General features: G+C 39.8%; 1 protein-coding gene across 4 annotated transcripts in view; it reads left to right on the top strand.

The window, feature by feature from the left end:
• Positions 1 to 23,706, top strand: part of nxph4 (neurexophilin 4) — a 117,704-nt gene that overhangs the window by 10,020 nt on the left and 83,978 nt on the right. For 2 of the 4 annotated variants that reach the window (XM_084348023.1, XM_084348022.1), the window contains exon 3: positions 21,265 to 21,376. Coding sequence is in view for 1 of the 4 variants with exons in the window: in XM_084348019.1 (XP_084204145.1) it covers positions 9,398 to 9,475 (78 nt within the window). In the remaining 3 variants the exon portion in view is untranslated. Of the gene's footprint in view, positions 1 to 9,392; positions 9,476 to 21,264; positions 21,377 to 23,706 lie in introns of those variants that run through there. The other 2 variants (XM_084348024.1, XM_084348019.1) reach the window with 2 other exon arrangements.

Here is a 23,706-nt window from a genome sequence, read left to right as displayed (position 1 = left end):
TCAAATTGACTTTAGATTAATTAACTGTCAATTAAGGGAGTAATTGTTTCATAATGTGGTCTGCCCCCGAGACAAGGTGTGTGTGAGCGGGGCCAGCACTGTCAGAGCTGGTTTAAGCCGATAAGGTGGAGAGTGAAGCCTCTCAGCGAGAGAGGGAAAGGATACAGGTGTATGTGTGTGTGCGTGCATGTGCGTGTGTATGTGTGAGGAAGGAAAGAGAGTGGTAAGAGGTGCGTATGTGTGTGTGTGAAAGAGAAAGACAGCGATGGAGACCTATAATGAGAGAAATGAGTGATACATCCTCCATTATCCCATAACAGCGGTGCTGCTGGATGCCTCACTCTCCTCTTCTGCCATCAGGGTGCATCAGGTGGCCCTGAGGTGGCTGCACATACAAGCACACAAACATTAACGTACACACACACACACTTTTGTGGTATCACACGTATGTACAAAATCTTACACAATAGGGTTGCTTTCTTCCCTCAAATCAACATTCATCAGCGCATACAGAGGTGGATGAATAGATGCATCCACCACCACTGTCAACCAAGGGAAGGAGAGAAGAGCTCAGAGAGGGAGAAGAGTGATGAAAATAGAATGAAAATGAGAAATAGTGGAGGAAAAACAAAACAGAAAAGAAAGAAGACATGAATAAAATAGAGAGGGGGAGAGGCCGTGTGGTGAACGTTGATGAAATGGTGATTGCCTCTTGCTTGCTAATGGTTGGCCTGGAGGGGTGTCAGAGAATGACATGTGCAGCTAAGCTCTTCCCCCTGCAATCGTTTCATCTCTTCCTAATGTTACCAGTGAGGTTCACCTTCGCAGACAACTGCTGATGTTCCATTGAGGGCAGAGAAGATGAATCAATAAGAATTCAATAATGCGATAATTATCTGAAAAGGCTTACGTGGCAAACAACAAATATTTTTATTCCCCTGAGGGTAATGTCATCACCAGCCAAGGCTAACCTCAGTGGTTAACAGAACATCTACAGTAGAGGTATTTTCAGTATCCATTGTAAGTATCCCCTTTCGATTTGAAATTTTCTTTAAAACTAAAGCTGCTTTTTTCAGGGATCAACTTTTTACTGAGCATTATTAAACATAACAGGAAAGAGTAGAGCAACAAAGTAGAATCAGCAATATATGCCGAGCATTCACGGTACGTTTGGTAGCACCATGTATTCTAGCAATTGAAAGTTTGAATTCATCGTGATCATTATTCGGGATTCATCATCTGAAAAACCAAACAAAATCTTGCGCACCTAATCTGATGTGTTTATTTGAATTTAAAATTATTTAATTTCTCTTTTTAAATAACAGATTACACCACTACAGATAACACCACTTCTATTACAAGAAGTGCTTATTAGAAAAAAGAATCCAACTAACAAAAATGTAAAAATGTAAGATATATCAGCAGCTATACACGCATTTGTTTTGCAGTGATCCATATCAAACACTTGTGACAAAGATATGTAATGGAGGCAGGATATTTTACAGTTTATCAACAAACTTTATTACTGAAATAGTCAACTTCCCTGGGAATGTATTAATTATAAATGACCCCAAGCATCTTTTTCTGCATGATAATCTCTAAAATAAAAAAAAAGTTTTCGTATCAGACTTTGATTTGCTCCTTAGACACATTGTTAAATGAACTATTGTGGCTTCACACATGGCATTTCCTGTTAACAGCCTACAATTAAAGTCAACTCGTGTAGATAAATTAATACAATGCTCTACAGATAGTGAGCATCTTCTATTGTACAAGTGTAATCAGCAACAACAGTGTTGCTGTTGTTGTTTTATATTTAATTTATCAATCTTTTCATCTTACTCTGGTTTTGGAAAGCGTGTTTTCCCGAAATGTCAAACTATTCCTTTAATCTGCAAAGACTGTGTGTCTAGACAGTTTCACACAATCACTGCTTTACTGTACATGGCACAGGAGAATAATCCTTGAACACTAATCTATTCCAATTACAGGATATCTGTTAATGTGTAATTGATTTCAAAGACTCTCTAGGTAATTGACGCTATCACCCACGCCTCCGAACACCGTCTGTACATTGTTTTCTATCAGTGTTTTTAATTGTTTCCCCTTGTTGTTGTATTTTGCATTTTCCCAGAACTATCACAGTCACAGGAGTGATTACAGTTTGCCCCGACTATCGATCGAAAAGCTCCTCTGTTTCCTGTTTGTCTGTTTGGAAAGCAAGCATACGCTCTATTGTATTCACGTGAGGCACCTTAAACAGCTGAGGTGCAGTCTTGATGGAGCCGCTGGAAACTGATGGAAGCAAGCGTGTGTGTTAGGATGGATGGATGGATGGATAGATGATAGACAAATGGATGAATGATGGGGAGATAAATGGATGGGTAGATGAATTGCTGGATGGGTGCACAGATGGATGTGTTGATGGAGTGATTATCTGAAAGATGGAGGAGAGGCAGAAGAATAGTGGAATGGACAGCGTGGATTGTCATCAGATGAGCTGATGAATAAATGGGAAGGCAGATAGGTAGATGGCCAGGGAGAGATTAATAGGTGCTTTCCTCAGTGGGCCACCTGCATCCTCAGCATTTGGAAGAGGGCGGAGAGTAGATACTCATCTGTAATAGGCGTAATGGAGCTCAAAATAAACCCACAAACAACTCTATTTCTGTCTTTTTTCCCCCCTTCACCCTGTCAGCACACCCTCACTCCCTCTCACACTCTCAGTACGAACATTTCCCATGTACCCAGCATTCATTTTGATGTTTTTTTTTTTTGTTTTTTTTTTCTTTTTGAGGGAATACACATGCTCCAAAGAGGAAACAAACTCAAACAGTGGAAAGAAAAAAACAATAGAGCATGCCCTGTAAGAATAACATCCCCTGCAGCAAAATGCCCCCTGTTCTGAGTTCATCGCACTCTCCTAATTTAGTTGTCTAGGAAGCATTAAATTATTGCCGGTGAAATTATTATAGTTTTTTTTTCTGTGTTTGATGGAATAAAGTAAAAACAAGACTTTCATTATTAATTAATCCACCAATTATTTCTTCAATCAATCCACAGGTGGTCATGAGTGGGTCACTGCTAAAATTTGTTTTTTTGTGTTTTTTTCTGATGTTATTAGGGCTGTGATGATTGACATATCACCGCAATTCCGCAATATATATGCTTACTCCGATCAATCATCCCACCAAAATCTAACCAACCAAGGATTGCAACAAGTGCTAGCCAGTTAGAAGCTGAGTAGGGCAGGTTAGTAGTAGTAGTACTTGTAATTTAGCCTCAGAGACCATGTTGCAGTGGAAGTAGCATGTTACGATGATTGAGACTATGAACACAAGAGTCTGTCTGTGCATGGTGACCTGTGGATTTTTTTTTTCTCCCTAGGTTTTGTTTATTACAATTATTCCAGCACAGATTCGTTGTTCACAAAGTAATAGTATCAGGAAAATAGGACGTTTATCTGGCAACATCACTGGAAATGTCAAAAAACTTTAGTAAAAAATGGCCATCCCAGTTTGCCCAAATATATTCAGTTTATAATGATATGAAACACAGAAAAGCAGCAAGTCCTTACATTGATGGTATGCCTGGTTCTGAACTCCCATAATGCTCTGCCAGCGTACTCATGTCCATGAGAGACATTAACAGAAAAGGCTGTTTATGTTCATGTTGCTCAGCAGGTTTATCAGTTTTCTGTTGTTCAGTGAGATTGCTTTATGCTCCTTCAACAGTGACAGTTACCAGTGAAACATGACTGTCAATCTTACATCTCCTCACCCCATCCTCCTCCTCTCCTCTCCTCTCCTCTCCTCTCATTTTCGCTGTCCTCTCTCAGCAGATGGGCCAGACACACACTAGTGGCTCAGTTTGTAAAGTAACTGGTAGTGAGGCAGCGCGGTTTGACTGGTGTGTGCATGTGTGTGTTCTCTCTCTCTCTCTCTCTCTCTCTCTCTGTCATGTGACAGTGTGTGTGGTTAAAGTGTGTGTGTGTGTGTGTGTGTGTGTGTGTGTGTTGACAGGTGGCAGTGGAGGTGGTAATGCCACCAGCCACACACTCAGAATACATTTCTATGTCTCTCACACCCCATCTCATTAAAGAGTCATCCTCGTGGCTTCTGCATTCAAACCCACTTATGCGAATGTGTTTTGGGGGATATCAGCCTGCTTCTTCTTTAACCATTTTATAGTTCTATTGACCATCACTTCACAACAAATAATTGTGCAGATAACTGTTATCTGCTGGCAGGAAATGCACGACTTACAGATGGGCAGAAAAAAGTGAAGCGTCTGCAGAATGGCAAAGGGGAATATAAAAAAGGGGGAAATCAATAGAACGTAAGCAGTTTTCCCCCTCTTGAGAAAAAGTTCAGGAAAACTCCCATGATGCCTTTCTGCAAAACATAGAGTCATTCAAACCAATGAAAAGTTGGGAACATTAATGCAAAAGGCACCAAATATATTGTTTTAATTTGGTCTTTAACACTTTGTTGATTAGTCCAGCCTCTTGTTTTTAAGCAGTTTTGTGTTTACTGTGATAGATATATTCAGTTTCCCTTACTGAGGGTTTTTTCTAGACTTAAACTACTTTTTTATGCCTCTATTCTATTTAAATAGTTACACTCCTGAACCCTATCTATTGGACTTTTTTAAACTTAGGATATCTGTAATATGTTAAGTGGTGGCAGTAGATGCTGCTCTTTGAAGAAATAGAAGAATAACAGAGGGAAAGATTGATGGGCACTGACTCAATTGTTTCAAGTCTTTGTCTTCAGGTAAATCACTTGTATTGTTGAATGACAGAATGGTGCCACTGATCAACAAATAGTCTCTAGAGAACAAACCGGGCGTCGACAGACAGATTCTGAGAGATTGACTGTCAAATCAAACCTGAGGGAAGAAGTTTTGTAGTTACTTTGTAGTTTAGATTCTACAAATGAATTCTGGGACACTAGGTGCAGATATTACCAAGGGTTAGGGTGTTTCCCTCAGGTGAATATTAGCACCCAGTGGTTACTATGTATTTAATTAGATTTACACACCTCTATGCAGGTCTGTTGGGCTCTCTTGAAAAACCAGCCAACCAAGTTTGGTCCAGACATTCTTTGTCCCCAGAGGATAGTTTCTGGTGACTTTGGTGATCCCCTGCCTCAACTGTAGTCTGAGATTAACGCTACAGTTGGTAAGAAGCATTTGTTTTTCATTGGTAGAAAATCTCAGTTAATAAATCTAGCCCAGTCTGTGTGTATACCTGCCTGTATACACACAGACTGGGCACACGATCTGTCTGTCCACTCATTGTGCATGACTGGCATCTTCCACAAGGCTAATATATTAAAGCTATTAGTGAGTTAATAGCACAAAAATGGCAGAGAAAGTGCAGCCAAAAATGTTCCAGTACTAACATGGTAGCTTGACAGCGCTGCGTACTAACAATGGTCATGTTGTTTACATGTTGTTAGTTGATAATATTGGGTGTTTTCTTACATGCAAGACAGGAGGTAGATGGACAAGGTCAGCAATGACAACAATGCGCTGTGCTCGCAGTACAGACTCTGGTTTTGAGGCTTCACCTGTAGCACAAAGCACACACCTCCTGAGCCAAAGAACGAGTGCCTCTACGGCAGCGACAGACTTGTTCAGTGTATACAATAAATGTACAGAGCATAAACCCTTTTTATAGGTGTCATCATCCTGAATGAAAACTTATTGTAATGACTTTTTCAATGTATACACAAATAGAAATAAGTGATAGTCAGTAATGTGAAAAATGTTTACTCTTAAAAACTATCTGTACGTTGTTCAACACCGGAAATAGATACAAGAATCACGCATGTTATGTCGTTATACCGTTATGTCAGTCCATTTAACTTTTTGCATGTGTGCACCTCTTGGTAAATAATGAATTGAGGGTATTTTTCCCTGCGTGTTGTACCTTCATATCAACACAATCTGCAACACTGTTAAGCTTATCTAACATTAATGCAATTTTTACTGCATAATTCTTTCCCAACAAACTCTAGGTGTTTGCTGCAGGGGTGAGACAAGAATGAAAAATCTCAGAATACATTAATCATCCTACTGTAAAAGCTGCAAACGAGATGTTTGAATGTATTAACACCAGGTGCTCTGCAGACCAAGCAGTCTCTCTCTTCCCCTCACCTGTGACAGTTTGATATTATGATTTCTTTCCAACAATGTGACTGCAGTGAAGTGAAAGGAAAGGCACAGAAGGGTGTGTGTCAGTCATGGTCCAGCAGTGCTATTCAATTTTCATGACTAGAATCACTCAGATCTGTGCTAACACTGCCTCCCTGCTCAGGTAGAAGGTATCATATCTGTGCTGTGTTTGTCTGGCTTTAAAAAAGTAAAGGAGAGGTAATCCAAATGCCTCTGAAATGCATTTTTTCCCCCACTTTTAGCTCTCATTATGTAAATGTGGCTGGTGATTGAATGATTTTCATATAACATTCAACTTGGAGCTTTTTTTTGTAGATGTAGATGGAGCTGCTGGGTCCCTTTCTTATACTCAGACTGTCCCCGCAGACTGCTGTTGGCTCTGTTTGTCTCTTCACTTGATATCACTGAACTATTTGTTTCATTGGGCATTGGGTCTCCGGGGACCAGAGCAGCATGGTAACCAAATGTGTTCTCTTCTCCCAGACTAATTTAATTTAAGACACCATTCAGTCGCTGCTGGCAATTCTACACCTCCTGTGCAAGGACAACAATTTCCTCTAAAGAGAGGCTATGTTGGCTGAAATGCACTGGACTGTTAACACCATCTCTAGATCCCACAAGGTTACTTTATAATAAGTCAAATGCCCATCGCTGTGCTACCACAAGTGTGACTGTTCGGTAAACATTAGACAAGAAAATGATCTGTTTTGTAACTGCTGGTGTTAAATCAAAAAAGAAAATGAGTTTGCTTTTAGTAAAAAATGCAAATAATAAATAAGTTTTACAATTTCAGATTGAGGAAAACATACTATTTATATGTATATAAGAACATTTCCTACTGTTACCAGCCGCAGTAGCGTTGTAAGGTTACTTTTTCACTTTGTGAGTCGGTGTGTATGTGTGTCATCATGGCCAAATGTGGTCCCGGAGACATCTTTTGTCGTTGGAACTAACACAGAAGTGATTTTGAGGGTTTTCCCAGGTGTCTGTATGTCTGTGGACACATTTTTGTGGTATGATCCCATCACAAGATGGTCTCTCTTTATTTTAATTTTTTAATTTTAGCTATTCATTGATATCAGCATTTTGTTACTGGTATGGGTAGATATCAGGTTAAAACAATACCAGTGGTATCATCCTCTCCTGGTGTGAATCTTTGCTTTCATCCCTGTTTTTTGTCAGAGCCTGATCAATATAATCAGCCAATATTATGTTTTTACAGATAAATTGTTATTGGCAAGAAATTGCAGTACAGAAAAGTCAAGGATTTGTTGGTAGTCGTTTTAAAACAGTGTCTCTGTTACATGGTTGGTCCACCAGAAAGCACTGACTGGTTTCATTTTCCACTTGTAAATGTAAGGAGAGATCGATGAGCAGCCAATTGTTTGAGCCAGCATTTTGCAGAGTTTTTTTTTTGTTTCTGGAATCGCTATCTGCCCTCAAAACAACATATTGTTCGATCCCTAGTAAAATGTCCCACTCAGCACAAACAGTGTGACAAAAACAAACAAATCCAAGACCAAGAAAGTTACCAGAGTAGTAAATATTTGTCCATACGTGCCCAGATATGCTCCATCTTTAGTGTCACAGCTGCCATGACAGGTCCATATAGGCTGAAACTGTCCATGCATTGTCACAGTCTGGTGATTTAGAAATGAGCGTGATTTGAAAGGTAGTTCAAACATATCTTAGTCAAACTGTTGAGTTAAAGTAAAATAGGGGATCCTCTTCAAAACTGTTCTATCTCTATCAGCCAGTATCTTTATATCAGATTTTTTTTTAGGTTTAGGATGTTACTGCTGGTAATTAGCTCAGCCCATTTGTTCAGTACACACAAGTATATGCATGTAAGTCTTCAGTATGTGCATTACACACACACACACACACACACACACTCAGACACGCACCTGCAGTTCTTGGGTTCATGCCCCAAAGGCAGCACAGCCAGTCAGGGTCGTATGTGAGGAGAGACAGGCTGACCTTCACAGCCACAGGACTGCTAGGACACAGTGGGAGGCTCTAGGGGAGAAAAGGGGGAGAGAAAGACTTTAGAAGCCAGATGTCAAAGGATATAAAGATATTAAATGTTGAACAGTACTTAAAAAATGTGAGGGGAATGTGGAGCACTTGCAGTCATCCACACCGAAAACACATTAAAAACGGTTAATTTTCATTAGACGGAGAAACAGGACAAGTTATATTGGCGAGAGTTTCCAGTTTGCGGTTGGCAAAGAAACACTGGCAGCTCTTTGAGAAAAATTTGCTCGCAGGCTGCTTATTCATTGCCAAAATTGGTCTATCTTCCATTTTTAGTCGTTTGGTTTTTATTCAATGGAAGTGTGTGATACAAAAAACCCCAATCAGAGCCCATATATTATTGCCATATGTCCTCTTTCCAGACTATTTGCATTTCAGTTAACCCCGAGGAAAATGATCATATACTCATCACTGATTCGATGCATAAATGATTGAATACACCCAGATTAAATCTAATGGTGTAATGATATAATTGATTGACAGAAATGTGACATTCAGAGTAATTGCATTAATCCTCTATATGCAGTCAAAGTACTGTATTACTTACAAAATGCATATAATGCAGTTATCTGTTCTACACACTGTGATGATGACCTGTCATACTGCACTGACCCAGTTCATACTGGAACCGCCGCTGTTTTTTTTCTCCATTGGCAACAAGACAGTCCAAGGTCCTGGGTCAGATCATTAAGGTGTCTGACCCCAACAACCTGGTGCCAGATTGCTTTGCAGCTGCCCATAACTCACAGAAACCACATTACCAGCACCTTAGCGCAAAGTGACGAGTGACCGTCTGTATAGAAAGCCTCTGTGGTCATGATTTGAGCATGTTTGCTCAGATCAGCAGAAAAGTTAATATTGTATTCTTAAATGACAAGAATAGAGAGGCATTGGAATATACTGTAGCAAAAATAGCTGTATGGAGGTGAGTATGGGTCAGCTAAAAAACAAATAACCATCTCCCACATTCACAATCACATCACCTCTTCTTCACACACCAATCATGTCTGTGACTGCCATGCCAGTATTTATACAGTTGTGACCTTCCCCTCTGTGACCCCCTGATCCTCTTCAGCATGTGCAGTTTGCTGGCTGGCTGTCCAACATTGTATAAATCACATTTGATCTGTTCTCTCTCTTTTCCACATTTCTCCAAATGCTGTACAGCGAATAATGACCAATGGCAGAAACACGATGGACTGACGGTAGCTCGACAGAATCAATGGATCCTGCTAGCATTAGAAATCCAAGATGCAGAGTAAGGCATTTGTTCTTGTGAGTGTGTGTTCATGTGTGTGCTTGTGCATACACATACTGTACTGTATGTAAAAGTACAGATGGGTGAGACAGTAAAAGATGCTAAAACATTAGTAAAGTTTTAGCATCCCTCTGGAACAGATTTGAAGTTCCTTGGCATTGATTGTACAACATTTGTTGTTTTGATGATGGTGGTGGAGAGCTGTCTAACATGTTGTCTCTGATTTCAGACTTAAATGTGAATATTTATCACATTGAAGTGGCAATAGACAAGCTGTTTGTTTAACCTGTTACTATTAAGCGCTGATTTCACAGTGAATAATGACACCACGGGCACGGTTCTATATAAACTTCACTTTCACTATGCTACATTGGAAAATGATGGCTTACTGGTGAACCAGTCAGTCTGGCAACATTTCTATCTGCTTTCACGTCTCCATTTTAGACTATCTGAATGAGTAAACTCACGTTTTGTCTTGTGTTGTTGGCAGCTGCTACTCTGAAGAAAAATGGAAGACTATCTGGTTGTCTTTTCAAGATGTAAAAAATAATCAAACTCGTGGAAAAGTTATCTTACAGTATATATTTGGGCTGTGGACAAAACAAAACATCAGAGATGTGATCTTGGGTTTTGGAAAACACTGATCAACATTTTTTTTATATAAATTTCAGCAAAAACAATTTGAATACGTCATCACTTCGTATGTGAATATCTTAAGAAGGGGGCACAACGTATTGTTGCTGTTTCAACATAGTCAACTCAATAATCGATCCCTGCTTTCAACAACACTGACATGAATTACGTCAAGGCAGCACCAGCCCTCTCATATAGGCTTCGTCAACACTGCAGGGTTTTTTTCTAACTATTCTTGGCTTGCCCATTATTTACGTAACTCTGGCATCAGAACTGTGCTTCTAATTTTTCTCTACTTTAAATAAACCTTTTCCAGGACAGTGATGCAATTTGAAATGAGCTCAAATTCCACAAGCCACCATTTATGTAGCAACATGCTGATATACTTCCAAGTAGCTGGAGGGCCTTGCGAAGGGCAAATATATGTAGGCCTATAACAATTTAACAGCTAGAGGAAAGGGCCTGGTACTCAAAATTAATTATTTACCATTTTAAAACTCACCTGTTGTTGTAAAGAAATGCTCCACTTAAATAAAGGCAGACTTTTTGCTCATAAAAATTGTCCTAGGTCCATCTTAAGTGTTAAGGCTATGCATCTGAAACCATTCAATGATTAGCCTTGAGTCAAGCGCAAGATCCACATGATTCAATTAAAAGCACCTGTTGCCTGTCTAAAAGTTAAAGTGTAAACACACTGGGTTCAGTTGTCATGGTAGAGGGAATGTGTATCCATTTAACAGCTCAAGTGAAGTTAGAGAAGGTGCTCCAGTGCATGGGAGGCCTCAGGAGACACATGTTGACAGGAAATAATGAATCAGGAGGAACCCTCTGGAGGCTGAGGAGATGAGGGGAAAGACAGAAAAAAGATTGAGGAGAAGATGGAGTGAGAGGAGGGAAAAATGAGGAAAAAATGGCTGTGGGCTGTTGATGTAAAAAATCCATCTATACCTGCGTGGCATTTGTGTTGTGAGTGAATGTTTTTGGCATTGATGTGCATGAATGTGTATGTTTATGTATGTGTGTGTTCCTGCTCTACCAGGGAGCTTTGTGTACATCGTCAGTGGCAGAGCAGCTTTCATATACACATGTTCCTTCGGGGAAAAAGGCAGAATACCTCTGAGTGACACAGACAAGTGTCATATCAACATCAGACTGTAGGGAGAGATAAACATCTGTACACCTATTTTCAGTCATTATCGGAAATTTTCCGACACAGTAATTGTTTTGTAACGCCAGTGAGAAGAAGAGGCAGCACTCTCAGATAAACACATAATATTGAGTCGGACAAGTGGCGAATAAAATTAATGCATCCGTCAGTGCCACATTATAAATTCAGACGGTTTACATACAAAAGTGATCATCAGGAACCCGCCATCGTAAAAAAAAAGAAGATGAGACATTCACTGGCAACAAAAACCCTTTTCCCCCTTTTTCACTGAAGAGAAAATATGATTGTGTCTCTGTATGTGCAGAGTAATGGGAGATAAATTCTGTTTCAGGAAAATGAATTAGTAAGAAGAGGGTGTCTTGGTGAGAAATGGGTCTGTCACGAAGAGAAGGCACAACGATGGCGATAATAAAGCAAAATGATCTCAGCAGCCTGGGTAGTTGCAACAACAACAAACAGTGTGGATACAATGAGACCATCTGGTTACTTCCAGTGTGCGGCTAACACGCTAGTGACACTGCCAGTCATTCCTTTGTGTTAATTACAAGTTACAATTGTTACCATTTCCCTGTGTATTGACAGTTGTGAAAGCCAAAGTGTCGAAGTGAACTTATGCACCCATGGTGATAGATCTATTTATTTGAGTTCATATTATCAGATTCAAAACGCTCACAAGGCGCCCCTTTAATCTGATAATGTAACACCACAGTTAAAGTAGAAATAGTTAGACCTCTTTTATTATTCGATCCCTTTTGTTGTTGTTGTTGTTGTTGTCAGGGAGCTGTGACCAAGACATTAGGGTGGGTGATCAGAAAATTTTATATTGTCATCAATCTTGAAAGTCTTAACAATCTACTTTGTATTGTGTGTGAAGGAGCACATCTGTGTATGTGTGTGAGTAACGGTGACTTAGTGTTTCCCTTTTCACGACACCCAGATGTGAGGTGCTGACGTCTTCACTAATAACACTGAGGCGTGCTGATGTTTGAGTAGCCAGACAAACATGCTCATATGCACAGGCATGCTGATACTGGCTTATAAAAGACAGACAGACTGAGTGTTGGCACTCCTGCCCCTGTCCTGTTCCAGCTGGGATCTTATCAGTGTGTGTGGTGGGTGGTAATCAGAAGATATAATACATCAGGCAGCTGCTGTCCAACCACAATGGAGGGAGCATCACTGGTACAGCCACACTGCAATCAAACTCTGAGCCACCAATGTGCCCTTGAAATGGAGAATGAGACTGAAGTGGAAAAATTAGAAGTCCAGTTACCCAATAATGATGAGTTTGGCCAACCCTGTCCACACTCAGTCTGTTCTCGCTTTTTTCTTCTTTTTCATGGTCAGATTGGATCCACATGGGGTCATTGCCGACTGTAAGGCTTGTATGACTTCCCTGCCAAACATTTGAAAAGGCTGAACTCTGGCATAATCTACCTGATAGTTGCTTTTTGCTTTATATTGAGATGGAAATCGTTTTTTATCATCTGGTATACGCTTTTGTTTTTCCATAAAACATGAAAGATATACTGAAAATTGAACAGGATAGAGATATAGATAAACTGAGTGAGTTCAAGATGTCGTCTGTACTTTAACACATAGATATACACATCCATATTTTTATTCTTCTCTCCATTTTCACCCTCATTGTGCATTCGTCCAGAAAATTACACATCTTAAGATTTCCATCAGATCAAACCCAGTCTTCTTGAAACCGTTGTGACTACTATTTTTCTAGTTTCTGACAGATTAGCTGCGCAAGATGTGTTTACTGACTGTGCCCGGTGTTGGTTAGGGTGTCACATATGTCCAAATCCACGATTCGATTTGATTAGATTTTCAAATTAAACATTGTGTTCAGCACTGACAGCTGTGCTATTGTTATACTCCTCTTTGGATTTGTAAAGATCAACAGACTGTTGGTTTTATGCGCTGACGACTGTCATTTACATTTTAAAATTCTTCCTTAAAAGGTTAGGGCTTTTTACAACAGCAGCTTGACTTTATCTGCAGGGTTTCATGCAGGTTGTGGTTAGGCAAGTTTGTCGCCATTATTGCAGATACTGCTTCACATCTTGACACCCCCAGTGTTTCTACACAGGAACGCAAGGAATGTTATATTAGGAAGGTTATATTTTAAGGTAACACCATTAAATTGTGCTGCCATTATTATTTGATTAATCAATAGTAAAAAACAAGTCGTCAAAAAATAAATATATAAATAGTTTGGATAATTGATTTGTTTGTCAGTTCAAACATTCTCCAATATTATTGGATCATATCTTTGGGGTATTGGACAGTTTTTTGGAAAGAACAAGCACATTGAAAACTTCCCCTCAGGCTGTGGGAAATTGCAATGGGTCCTTTCTTATCATCATTTTCTATTAAATGGATTATCAGCAAACTAATTAGGAGATTAATCAATAATTAGAATACTAAAGTTGCATCCTCATGTCAACACAGCCACAGTTACCCTAACAAAAAGCATGGATTTTGTATACATTCTTTTAAAAAGCTGTATATCAGAGGAATTCAATTCTTTCCTACCAAATCCTTCAGGTACTTGAGTCTAACATCACCTCTAATAAGAGAACAGGATCAACATGGTGACATTGTGCAGTGTGGGATTGTTTAATCTAAATTCTCTTATTCCATCTGCTACAGTGCCTCTCTCCAGGGGTCCGCGACTACTCTGGTGCAGCCTGTCACTGCTCTGCTCCCTGCCTGCTTAAATGAACAGCCCTGCCTGTATCTCAGGGTCACCTTCCGCAGCTACAAGCCGCCACTAACACTAACTCATTTCACCTCTCTGTCTCCCCCTTTGTGTTTTCCTCTGTGTTTATACTACCTGTGTTTTCCATCATGTCTTCACTGTCATGCACTTTATCCCTCATACTTCCTTTCACGTTTACTTTCTTTTCTGACAGGAGTCCATGCAATAACCATCTAAGAATTGAAGGTTGGCTGAAAAAATAGCGTTATACATTCACTGTCAGAAAGTCTAGAAAAGCAAAACAAACCCAGGCTATGTAAGCCTCTTAATCTGACAAAACTTTTGTAGCGACTATGGCTCAGGGGTAGAGCCAGCGTCTTGTTATCAGAAGGTCGCTGGTTCGCAGGTCGGCACCTTGCATGGCAGCCACCGCCATCAGTGTATGAATGTATGTATGAATTACTGCAAGTCGCTTTGGACAAAAACGTCTGCTAAATGCCCTAAATGTAAATGGTATTGACTGAACAAAAAGCAGATAATAAGTGGCAATAAGTGCAAACTCCATGACGCATACTGTAGCTACAAGGCTTGATAGCACTCAATCCAATAATTGTACTTTATATTTATTGTACTTGTATGTGATTTGGCTTATGCTGTATGTCATGGGTTATTTTCCAAGGTTATTTTTACAATATTTTTCATATTTTAGTTTTATTTAAAATTTATAGTGTGTAGGATTTATTCCCAGTTATTTGTATTAGTGGTACTTTCATTTAAAGAACTTTCCCACAAATTTTCACCAAAATGAACCCCAGGATCCAATTAAACTCCTAATATTCCCAGTAATTACACCGAGCGTAGGATTTCAATTTCTTCCCGAGAGCTGTTTGATTGATCAATGGATCAATACAGCAATTAATCACCTCATTAATTACATCAGGTGCTGATTGTGATCAGGTTGAAGGTCGAACTGCAGGGAGCGTGGAGACGACGCACTCCCTGGATGTTTTGTGGTAAAGCTTGCGTTTTTTGGGTCATGGTTTCCTTAAATTATTATGGATTTTTCAATAAAATAGTGAGTGTAATGCATAGTCACCACATTGTAAAATGTTTCAGGATGCTACGCCTGTATCGCTCACAAAAATGCATCACAGTATTCTCATTTAATGGCTTCATAAGACATAACCTTTAAGAAGATATTTCAAAATAAAAATTTAGGGGCTGAGAAACACTTTGCCAACAGCGTTTAAAAATACACAGAACAAAAAGAATAAATAATAACAGAATTAAAAGCAATGTATAAATATATACATATATGTTAAATATATTACTATAAGCAGCATAAATTGCTTTGTATTCCCTGCACATTCAAAGTATTTTCTGTGTCTGGCTCCTTTACAGATTTCTATAGCCGTGTATCCCAATTAAACACACACACACATAAATGTGGTCCAGCCATTGTTGAATAATCTATGCAACAAAAAAAAAAGTCATAATTCTTCCTGAAACAAGAAAACCGTAACATTTCTGAGCTCTTTATCTACCCGTTATGCTTGTGTGGCAGGAAAAAACACTTTTACTGGTGCCGTATCTCTGGCAGTGTGCACACTGTGGAGTGTTCATCAGATATAAAGCGCTGATAGCGAAGGCAAAACTGACAAAATTCCTCTGGGATAACATCCTCTCCCTTGCTGATAGCACGCTGCTCACCTTTCTTTCTCTCTCACCTAACCGCACACCGATGACTTGATAACACAGAGGCTCTATCATAACATTACTCTCTCCCTCCTCTTTCCCTATTCCCCTTTTGTGAAACCTCATTGTTTATCACACATAGACTGGAATGGCATTCATTCCCTCTGGGGCAGCACTCATGGCTTGTGTGAGTTATATGGTTGTTGGATACTAATTGCATTAGCCCAGCGGGTTATTGAAGTTTTGCTTCACAACTTGTGGTCAGCGTAGAAAAAGATGACCTCCGTCACCAAGCTAATCAGTAGGTTGAGCATCAGTGAGCGCACAAAGACAGGGCGGTGAGTTGTGCGACGCAGCGTGGTTCCCATTAGTGTCAGCCACACAGGGAAATATGGAGGTTATTTAGCTTTAACACAGGAACGCAGAGCCAGAATCTTAACATTGAACTGTCGTGGTTAAGAGGCCTCCTGCTCTGTCGACTCTGAATGCCTCCAGGGTGGTAGCTTTGATGGTGACTCGACTCTGAAGTTGCATCAAGTCGTTTTTTTTTATTCATTTAGTATTGTTGGATATAAATTTGAAAGGAGCCAGTCTTCAAAATGCTACTGCTTATATACGGCTTTACAGTACCTGGGCAGTTTACAGCAGAATGTTTTTTATTTATTTATTTTTTTTTAATTTGACTCTAAAGCTACCGGTTTCACCAAAACTAAATAAAATGCTGGATGTGATTAGAGTCTCAGAGGGGCATTTGTGATTAGTTTTAATAATAACATTGGTGGGCAGCTAATTAAATTGTATGCCTGCACATGGAGGGGGCTGATTAAGTGTGGGGATTCAGAGGCCATGGAGATGACAGCAGGTCATTATTTAAACCTCAGGCACTCTTAAAACGTGTGAATTTAAAAACTCTAACACATACAGTATCACATGTCCACACATTTTTTACATACAGAGGTACACAGTAACTGATCATGCACAGAAACTCTCATTATTTCCTTCTTATCCACAGCTTCTTGAATGTGAAGTAAACTTGGGTCAAGCTTCAGAAAAGTGTCTCACTTCAAATGTTCAAGTCGGATTTAGCGATGCCTAATGAGTTCAAAAACACACTCCAGTGGAGGCCAGATTTCCAGGCAGTTACAGCTTCGTGGAGTATTTACCACTTTATTTACAGAGAGCATTTGTTTTCATCCTTGCTGTTCAAAGTGACTAACTGTCACACTGTTGTTATTGGAGGCAGGAGACCGTTTACAGTAAAGAGGAGAATATATTTAGTACCTGATATATGAGAAGATGAATTGAAAGCAATAAATAGAGGAGCAGAGACAAAGGAAAAGTCAGCTTGGGGTTAACAGTGTGGAATAGGATTAGAAATGAAAGAAGAAGGGGTCAGTCAATGCGCTTAAACACATACATAAAAAGTATAGTCATAGGAAAAGGAGTTATGTTATTTGGAAAATGATCTCAGGTATGATTGTGAGACAGGAGATTAGAGGAGAAGGGATGTAATCTTTACTTTCACTGAACTCACTACACAAGAGCCTGAAGAGTCTGAATCAGGGAGCTGAAGCAATCTCAATTTGTCGCGAGGGTGTCGCTCGTTGGACACAGAGAGTTAATGAGGCGAGGCCCCCAGTTCTAAGTCATCCTGCCACCGCTGCCGATCCCAGACCTGATTACTGTAATGAAAGAAGATTATTAATCAAACGCCACTATGTATCCACACACACACATGCAAAGATTGAATCTCACGCACACACAAACAATACAAACACTTACAACAAAGTAGAGAAAACAAGTGACACGACTGTAGACTGGAAGCAGTAAATGCACTACGGCAAGAAGGATTTTTAATAGAGTGCAGGAAAATGCCTGAGTGCTTCACGACCTCCCACTGCAGTCAGTCTTTGTTTCCCCATGATGTCAAAGTGCCTGAGCTAGTGGTTACTAAACCATAATGCACTAAATGAAGTATGTTTGGGTTCATGCAAGGTTACAAGTTTAATTTATTTGTCATTTGACAGCACAAGGTTTGCAAAACGAAACTGAGTCCTTTTTAGTTACATCACAGAAAATGAAACAAGAAACAAAAACAAAGTATGTTATATGGTGGATTGTGGAGGATGATTAGAGGAGTATTACAGTCTGAGAAATGAAGCTGCTCCGCAGTCTGGTGGTATGGCAGCAGATACTTCTATATCTTTTGCCAGATGGCAGCAGGGTGAACAGACTGTGGCTGGGGTGGGTGCTGTCTTTTAGTATCCTTTGGGCTCTGTGCAGACATCTTACTTCACCAGTATCACTGATCCTCGGTAGATGGATGCCAATGATATTTTGGATGGTTTTAATCACTCGCTGCAGAGTCTTTCATGTGATGTTTCAAGTCAGGATGCTTTCTATTGCTCCTCTGTAAAAGTTTACAAGAACTTCTTAAGTTTTCTTAGGAAGTAGATCAAAGTAATGTAGTAATGAAGTAGATTACAAAGTAATGAAGTAACGTTTTCACTGTGGTTTGGATAAAGAAAAATAATTTATTAAAAAACTTGCAATACAAAGGCATATTCAGTCGCTTTGCTTCCTTTTGATGAATTTTCTTTTATATTTGTCTGGCTAGTAGAGGGCAGGTGTTTGACTTTAAACTTGAAATAGACAACTTTTTTTCTTATCATTCTTAAATAAATACTGATTGCATAGTGTAATGGCTGTAGAAAAATGACACCATCCACATATAGGTTGGTTACCTGTGATTCTTGCTTTTGCTTTGCTATGTGGCCGCCCGCCAGGCTGGCTTTTTCCATGAAAAATGAAGGTTAAACCATGGCACAAAGAGAAAGGGTAGAAAGGGTTTACAGTTTTCGCTGCTTCAATCGCAGGAAGGTCAGAGCTAGTTACAGATCTATGAAAGTTTCCTTGCTCAAAATAAAACAAATATTTTTGGTTGAATCTCTTGTGAAAGGCCGATGCATGAAGCCTTTTTAACTTGCGCAGTTAGGCCTGCCGTGACACAGGAGAGGGATTGGCCTGTGTACAGAGCAGACCGTTCGTCCGTCTGTCGCTTTGCTCCTCCCATAGAGAGCAGAGTTATTTTTCACTGAATTATCTCCCCTTAATGACCAAGGGATTCTAATTAAAGGCATGATTAGGGATCGCTCTTAAGCACCTTATTGGAAATTAAGTACAATCCATTCTGCCTGACAGCGAGTTTCGAGAGATGCACTTTTGCTGATCACCGTGTGAACAGCAGGGGGGAAGATGCTAAGTCTTGCTTTTTTTTTGTTAACAGTGGCACAACAGGCCAGGCTTGTGGCCAGTTTTTATCCACAGAAGTATTGTTCGAATGTGTATCTTTAGATAAGATAAATAAGTACTCCTCCTCCCCTTCCCCCAGAACTATAGAATGGATACTTTTCTCCCTCTCCATTTCCTTAATTTTCCCTATCCTCCTCAGTAATAATTAATGCTCCATGTGTCATGTACGTTATTTCAAAAGTGTGGTCTTCCAGGGGTGCACAAGTGAGACAGTGGTGCAGTGGGAGCAGCCCTTTTTTTAAAGGTGCTACAGTAAGGTGTTCAGCTTAGCTGAGACTGAGTTGAGAAGAAGTAATTGGAACATTTTCACAAGACAAAATGGAAAAGATGTTTTCACTCTACAAGAGTTTGATTTAGCAACAGCACAGCTGGTAGAGCTCTCCTACTGTTGATCTGATTGATTGAAGTTAGTCTATGATTGACGGTTACAGGCAGGTGGATTGTCCAATCGCCTTCCAAGTATTTTTTGAAAGCGCCTGCTCTTTTCCAAACGGTTTCTAGCGGCTTCTCCCCAGACAGATGTGTGAATCAAACCCTTTTATGAAACAAACCATCTTTCCTTGTTCCATTACTCCCACTGAGTGTATAAAACTACTCCCTGACATATTTCAAACTGATCCACTGTCAACAAATGGTGAAAATTACCATTGTTTTGCTCTGTAGACGCATTTTTGATGCACGATAGCGAAAGGGGCGTTGACATGATCTTATTAGTTGGTGGGAAAATGTTATCATCGTGGCAACCCTAGTTAACACACATGCAGTCAAGTAATGATCAAAGTTATATGGTGAACAAAAGAATAACTTTGGAAGTTGTTTCATATGTGTGCATACATGTTTTATGTTTTAAATGAGTTCTGAATATCATGAAAGACTTTCTTGAATGGCCAGGCTTACTCTTAAAAGACCTAACCTTGCATTTTTTTTATGAATGTGTCCTCCGGCTATTGCACAAAGAAATAAAATTGCATCCATACGGTCATATTGAGTCTGTTCCATCTACTGTACTACTGTATGCACACACGCACACACGCACACACGCACACACGCACACACACACACACACACATACAGACTTTAATGAACTCGAGCTACAGTATCAACTAAACACACAACAAAAACAATTCTATTGCAGTTTATTGATTTGCTTCATGCAGCAATAACTGCTGTAGACTATTGATCCCACCTAATTCAGCTATACATTATTTGAAATGCTTTACTTGAGGCCTGCAAATTCTTAAAACTCATCTTTTCCAAATAGGTGATTTTTATGTGCATGTTGAACTGAAAGCCTCACAGTACTTTAAATAGTTTTTATTCTACAATGATGACGAATGATTTCAATGCATTACTATATTTTCTTATCTAAAAACATGTTTAAACGATAGCAATTGACATAGTAATTAGACCCGTGTTGTCTTTAGTCCAGTGGTCAGAACAGTGGAAACACAAAGAACAGTTTCCCTGAATCTATCTTGATAATCACAAGAGGGCCCTCTGTCATCAGCGAAGAAGAAATAAAGATGAAATGTATGTCTCGGTTGACCCCTAACCCTAACCCTTCTGCCAAACACGGGAGTCCATTCTCTGAATTTTAAAGATGCATGCTCTGCAATTACTGCATCCTTCACTATTCTGACAAAGTTTCTTGAAAAGGTCACTTCTATCCTGTTGGAAATGAAAATCCTTTAGGAGAAGATTCTCTACCCTTTTGTAACCTTTACACAAGAAATCCCATTGGGTTGACTCATTGTGCAGTGGACGGGCTCATAAATCTATATCCTATGGAATGGATGTCTTTAATCAATGGCTTTTGGTTCTTGTCTTGTCTAATCACCCAGTCACACCCATTGATCATGACAGCTGGGTCAGAACTATGGAAGCAATTACCAATTACAATACATGCTGCAACTGAGCTGTGTGTGCATGTGCATGTATGTGTAATTATGTGCATATTTGAAAGGCTGTATTGCTTGCACTACTGGCTGCATGCGTTAATTGAGCTGCAGTGGAAGTAAATGGATTATGGGGCTTTGGCTATACCAGCTGAAGTGTGTAGAGTGTGTACAAGTTTGCAAGTGTGTGACAGGAAGGGTCAAATGTTCCCTGAGGGCCTCAGGCACTCCTGACCCTCTTACAACACCAATTTAACCACCGGTTAGTCCAAGTGTGGCATAGGGTGGGCTGTCGATGGTGGACTGTCGCCATGTCTGAGGCTTGTGGATGTGTTCAGGTGACATCTTAACTAAGTCTGCTCCTATCAATTAGAGTGAAGAGGCGAGAGAATGCGGCACCAAGGGGAGGCCAGAGGTGAGAGAGGGAAGGAAGAGAAATACAGTGGAGAAACAAAGGGGCAAGACACATCACTGCTGAGAAAGAGGTGGGTGTTCAGCGAGGATCTGAGATAACTACACTGGACTTTATGTTACTTTAGAGCTGGAAGATGGAAGAAAACGACATAACACGGCAGCACAAATAATCACTAAATTGTGATCTACATTTACTTCTCACAGTTATTTAAATCATACAGAAAAATCGTGTGTAGATGTTGATTTTCTTTTGCTGTGACTAATTACACTGTCAGTAATTACATATTTATGGCATACATGTTATGTGTCCACAAACACAATGAGTATAGAATAAAGATCCAGAGAGACAGGGGCGGCTCAGAGACTATGACTATGAATCGAGACGAATATGAATCGAGACTTTGTTAATGCATTGCCTGTTCTTGTCTCAAATGTTTTTAGAAACATACGTACTGAATGTAGGGAACTGTTTAGCTTGAATACAAGAACATTTGTGACCAGACGGCCACCATATTATTATTACGGGCATCGATAAACGACTCGAAAGTGAACCCTATTCATCGACCCTTTAGCCACCTCCCTGGAGGATTCATACACCAAAACAGAAACATTTAATATTATTCTGTAATTGATGTGAATATTGCTGATGAAAACCTTCATTAAATGGTCATTACAGCCCTGCAATGTGAAATTCATACAGGGCATGGTAATGAGAGGACCCTCAAGGGCTCCTTTCTTTTCATGGCAGCTTTTGGCACTTGAACGGCATTTCTTGTGCCGAACCCTCCTTTACTTTTTCACCTCCATGCTTAGAGTTCAAACATGCTGTTCTTCATCTTGCAAAGTTGCATTGACATCATACCGAGACTTTCACAGTTAATGTTAACCAACACATTAGTACATAGTGTGACTGTTTGCAGAAGGCAAACAAAGACAACAGACAGAAGAGAAAGTTCAGATTTTGGAGATGAGCACTTTGCAACATTTCTAACTGATTTCTCCTCCTTCCAGCTCGTCACCTCTTTGTTCTTCTCCCTTTCGATTATGTTCAGAATCACTTTCACAATAGCACTGCTTGCAAAGCCACTATTAGCGTGACTGTTGCTTGGCAAACAAATGTGCTTACATGCAAAAGAGGGAAAAAAGATTAATAAATGAAATAAAATATGAATAAACAGACCAACACGGCTTATAATATAAAAGTTGACATCTTAATACATACTGGCCATTCAATGGGTGCTCCATCACAATCAGCCTCAGATATAGATGTAGTGGGCTTCTTGTGTATCAGACAGTGCCTCATCAATCTTAGTGGCGCTGTTCCCACAACAAAAAGGAGAGGAAAGCAAATTGCTGTATTTAATTAATGCACCGCCTCCTTTGTTACACTGCTGCTCAGCATCTTTTAGTCCATGGTAGGAGAGAAGGAATGAGAGAAACTCATTCACATCGCGCTTTACACACACAGAGAGCGCAAAAGGGAGAGTGAGAGGTAAAAAGATGGAGATGGAAAGAGGGGATGAAGAGAGAGAAAGAGCGAGAGGGTCTAAAAAATGAATGGCCGAGCAGAACGGGCTGCATCCATCGGCAAACTTTGTAATGAATGTCTAAGTTTGGCAAGCATGATGGATGAGTGGGGAATGGTGTTTGTCACAAATGCAATCTTCTTTGAATCGCTCTGCTGTTTCCCGGTTCAGGGCGAGGCCTCGTGCGCTGTGCTGAACCAGCTAGAGCGTTGCCCTAATCGTGTCATTAACGTTTAATGATCTGACAATTAACTCAATGACTACAGAGCACATATTTACAACACATTTCTCATATCAGTGTGTGTAAATGTTAACCTCGTTACACTTGTTTACAGTAACATATTGGACAATTAAGACATAGCCGCAGCATATTCAATTACCTTTGAGTGATGGGTTGAAGCTGTCGAGCTGAAGTGACATAAAGCTTATATGATGGTGCTCACAGCAGGTCTGAGGGAGCTCACTGTGGTTTAGTTTAACCAGGTCGGTTCGGTCAAAAACACTTGATGGTTGAATGGAGACCAAAAAAACATATTTTTCCAACCTCAGCAGCACAATAGATTGTATAGCTAATGCTATGTCACGTGTAACTGATACTAAAAGGATCTTTAGCATGAGGGCGGTAATTATTCAGCCTGATCCTGAGTAGAGTATCACGGCCTATTTACTGGCATAATGGGCTCAGACATTTTGTTGTCTTGATCTAACCTACTATATTTTTTTTTCTATTTGTCTAAATTTTAATAATTTATTTATTGCATCTAAAATTGAGATCCTTGTGTGTTTGTGTGCACACACATTTCCAACCCATAGAGATTAAATTAGTTCATAACTGTAGTTAGAATAGATAGCTGATCCACCTTTAAGATCAGTCC

Source organism: Pagrus pagrus (assembly GCF_965226575.1).
Source record: "Pagrus pagrus genome assembly, chromosome: 3".
Taxonomy (NCBI): Eukaryota; Metazoa; Chordata; class Actinopteri; order Spariformes; family Sparidae; genus Pagrus; species Pagrus pagrus.
This window is presented reverse-complemented; position numbering and strand designations above follow the sequence as displayed.